Source organism: Apis dorsata, unplaced genomic scaffold, assembly GCF_000469605.1.
Source record: "Apis dorsata unplaced genomic scaffold, Apis dorsata 1.3 scaffold_29, whole genome shotgun sequence".
Classification (NCBI taxonomy): Eukaryota; Metazoa; Arthropoda; class Insecta; order Hymenoptera; family Apidae; genus Apis; species Apis dorsata.
In genome coordinates, this window is record NW_006263331.1 from 681916 (window position 1) to 685264 (window position 3349).

At 43.6% G+C, this 3349-nt stretch overlaps 1 protein-coding gene across 1 annotated transcript in view; it reads right to left on the minus strand.

The window, feature by feature from the left end:
- The window catches only part of LOC102679680 (dopamine receptor 1), a 43361-nt gene extending 40018 nt beyond the window's left edge, over positions 1-3343 (minus strand). Inside the window, exon 1 of the mRNA XM_006608203.2 lies at positions 3326-3343. Coding sequence (XP_006608266.1) covers positions 3326-3340 — 15 coding nt within the window. The 5' untranslated portion in view covers positions 3341-3343. The remainder of the gene's footprint in view (positions 1-3325) is intronic.
- Between the last annotated feature and the right edge of the window lie 6 nt (positions 3344-3349).

Genomic DNA, 3349 nt, shown 5'->3' on the forward strand with positions numbered 1-3349 from the left:
AACATGGAACTCTATCTATTAACCCAAAGAATATCGCTTATTCTCATTTATCCGTCACAATTCGATCCAAAATTACTGAAAACGTCTCGAAAATTTGCATCCATGGTTCGAAAAGATTTTCAAAACCAATTAGACTCTTATTCATATCTATTATCAATTTATAATCCAAATTTAGAATTTTATCAGATCGTCGGAAGCTTTGTCTATCGACATAAAAATTTCATTTATTTCAACTCTCGTGTAATTCACTATGCATTCGTAATTCGAATTTTGAAAATTTCGTCATCGAAAAATCATCGAACCCAGAAACAAAACGACATGGAACTCTATCTATTAACCCAAAGAATATCGCTTATTTTCATTATCCGTCACAATTCGATCCAAAATTACTGAAAACGTCTCGAAAATTTGCATCCATGGTTCGAAAAGATCTTCAAAACCAATTATACCTCTCGTTCGTTCGTTCGTCTGCTACCTATTTATTTACTAACTTCCAAACTTGGAATTCTATTATCGGAAAATTACCAAACTTGACGAACGTCGGAACAACATCGTCTCTTCTCGACGTCGGGGAGGAGAAGGAGAGACACTGTGTCGCGTGTAAGAATCGTATCGAACGGCACGGTCACGACTCTCCTTCGGCAACGTCGAATGGGGAACACGACAAATCGTAACAGGTAAATCCTTCACGGAACGTGATCTGGATGGCGATCTTTCCCCGAGTCAGCATAAAAAAAAAAATAGGCAGAGAGAGTGTCCTCTCTGTAATTACAAAGAGGATCGTTTCCCTACCCATTTGGAAAGGACGACGCCTTCCTTCCTCCCTTCCTTCCTCCCTTCCTTCCTTCCTTCCTTCCTTTCTCCCTCGAAGAGAATTCGGAGATTTAAGAAAGCAGGGCCGGCGCTTATCCTCGACGCCCTCGATTCTCTCGAAATTATCTCGATCTTTCTCGTGTCAGGTGTCAGGTGTCTGCTATTCGAAATTAAATCACGATTTGCACGATCGTCTACGAGAATAATTATCGTCGAAGATCGAGGGTGTTTTCCTCCCTCGAAAGTGAGGATCGTTAACGAGAGAAGAGAATGAATATATTTTCGCGGCATGAAAAATTGGAGAACGGTCCTTCGATTCTCGTTCTGATCGAGCTGGGATTTCCCTTTTTAAATTCTATTCCCTTAGGTCTCGACGACCCCCTCGGGGGGTTCAAATCGTCTCTCTTTCTTTCGGGCAACATTTCTCTCCTCGAAACGGTGTTTATATCCATCTATCCATTATTCCATCTATCCATTGGAGTTTGGAACAATAGATGGGACACGAGACGAATTTTTCATTCGTTCCGCTCGCACTTTCCTCCACTTTTTTTCTCGGGAATCGTTCGAATGCAGGAGTATCCGTAATGGAATAAACTGTGTTCCAACTTTTCCTCGTTCGTTGGAGGTCCCTTGGGTATATTTCGGTCATCGTCGAAGATATTTTCCATACCGAAACGGATCGTTTCCTTCCTTCTGTATTTTACAAACGCTTTTCCAACGCGAATCTTCGAAATCGAGCTCGATTTCTATAGAATTCGATACGCGCGTTATCCTCGAATATCCTCGAATATTCTTTCCTCTTCCTCCTCCTCTTCTTAAACGGCGAATCCTGTCTAGAATCCTTGAATTCTAGAATTTCGCAGCGTCTCTCACTTAACTTATCGTCCTTAGGATATGATTTCCTTGAAAAAGAAAAGAAAAGAAAGGCACAACACTTCCTCTCGAAATTGCAAAGAAGAAACACGCGGAAAACATTTCCATCCGCGCACTCCAACTCCGATCCGATTTCGAATATTCAAATCTTCACGTATCCAATCCTTCCTCTCCCCCCTCCCAAAAAGATCGCTCCTCGGGGATAAACAAATTGAAAAATTCTCTCGAATTCCAAGAAAATTCGTCGAAAAAGAAAAGTCTCGAGCGGAAGACAAAGCAAAGGTTCCTCGAAATTCGTCGAAATGTCCTCTTCGTCCATTCTCTCTCCTCTCTTCGTCTCTTCATCTTCGATCAAGGAGTGCAGCTTCTTCTCCTTCGTTCACGATAATTTCAGAGAGACGTTCATTATTTCGAAGGAATAAATCGTTTCGATCGGGGGAAGGTGAAGAAGAAGAAGAAGAAGAAGAAAGGAGAAAAATAGTATAGGATAGGATTGATCAAGAGGACGATGGAGGATGAAAGGAAGAAAGGAAGAAAGGAGAGGACCTGTTGCGAGAGGAACGTGGAATTGGAATCGAAGCAAGCCTTGCAGGATTATCGAAAAAAGTCAGGGGGACAAGAAACAAGGAAGGAGTTTCTTAGAAAACTCACGGATGCCCCGTGAAAAGCGCGATCGAGTCCCGACCTTCTTCCCTTCGCGCGTGTGAAAAATTGGAATTTTCACCGGATGGAGATCACGCTTGGCGGGGTGGAAAAGATTAATTTCACGTTCGACTATCAATTACGCGGGGACAAACAAAGCGTTCGTCGTAAGTGAATCGAGAGATAAAGTTTGTTTGCGCGTTGCGTAGAATCGCTTTACGCTTTCCTCCGCCGGGGCAAGGTGATTGGGGGAGGGGGGGAAGGTGCCGCCGAGAAGAGGAAAGGAAATCCTTAAAAAAAAAAAAAAAGAAAAAAGAAAGAAAGGAAGAAAAAGTCGGAACAACAGAGCGACGAAACGATTTGACGAGGAAAGAAAGGGGGTATTGCCCTCCCTCTCCCTCTCCCTTTCTCTCTCTCTCTCTCTCTCTCTCTCTCCGCACGCCACTCCGCGCGAGAGGATCCGATCAACTCCTCGATCCGACGTGTCGCACAGCCACTCGATTTATCCCGTGATCCTCGATCTCGACGATCCGCCTCTCGACGTGCTATACCCGACGGACGTTCCATTATCTCCTCGCGCGTTAATCCCCCAAATTACATTAAACAACGTGGCAACAACGAAAAAACACAAAATCGAAGAAGAAGGAGAAGGAGGAGAAGAAGAAGAGATAAATCATGCTTGGCCACTATCGATCGTGCTGTCGTGTGTGTGATAATGGGAAATGGAAAGAAGAAAAATTGGGGAAAGCGAGTCGAGCAACGCGAGGACAACGATGACACGGCTTTGTTCGAGCACACAACACTTCGTTCTCATGCACGAGGGGCGTGTGTGAAAGAGGAAGGACCACCGCGTTCGTTTGTCGAGATACAGATATATATATATATATATGTATATGTGTATATATATATATATATATATAGGTTGCGAATTTTTTGGCGGTCACGATTCGAAGTGGAGAGCGTGCTGTGATGGTTTCTGGGTAAATTCGTGGCTCACCTGGGATAGAATCATGACGTGCGG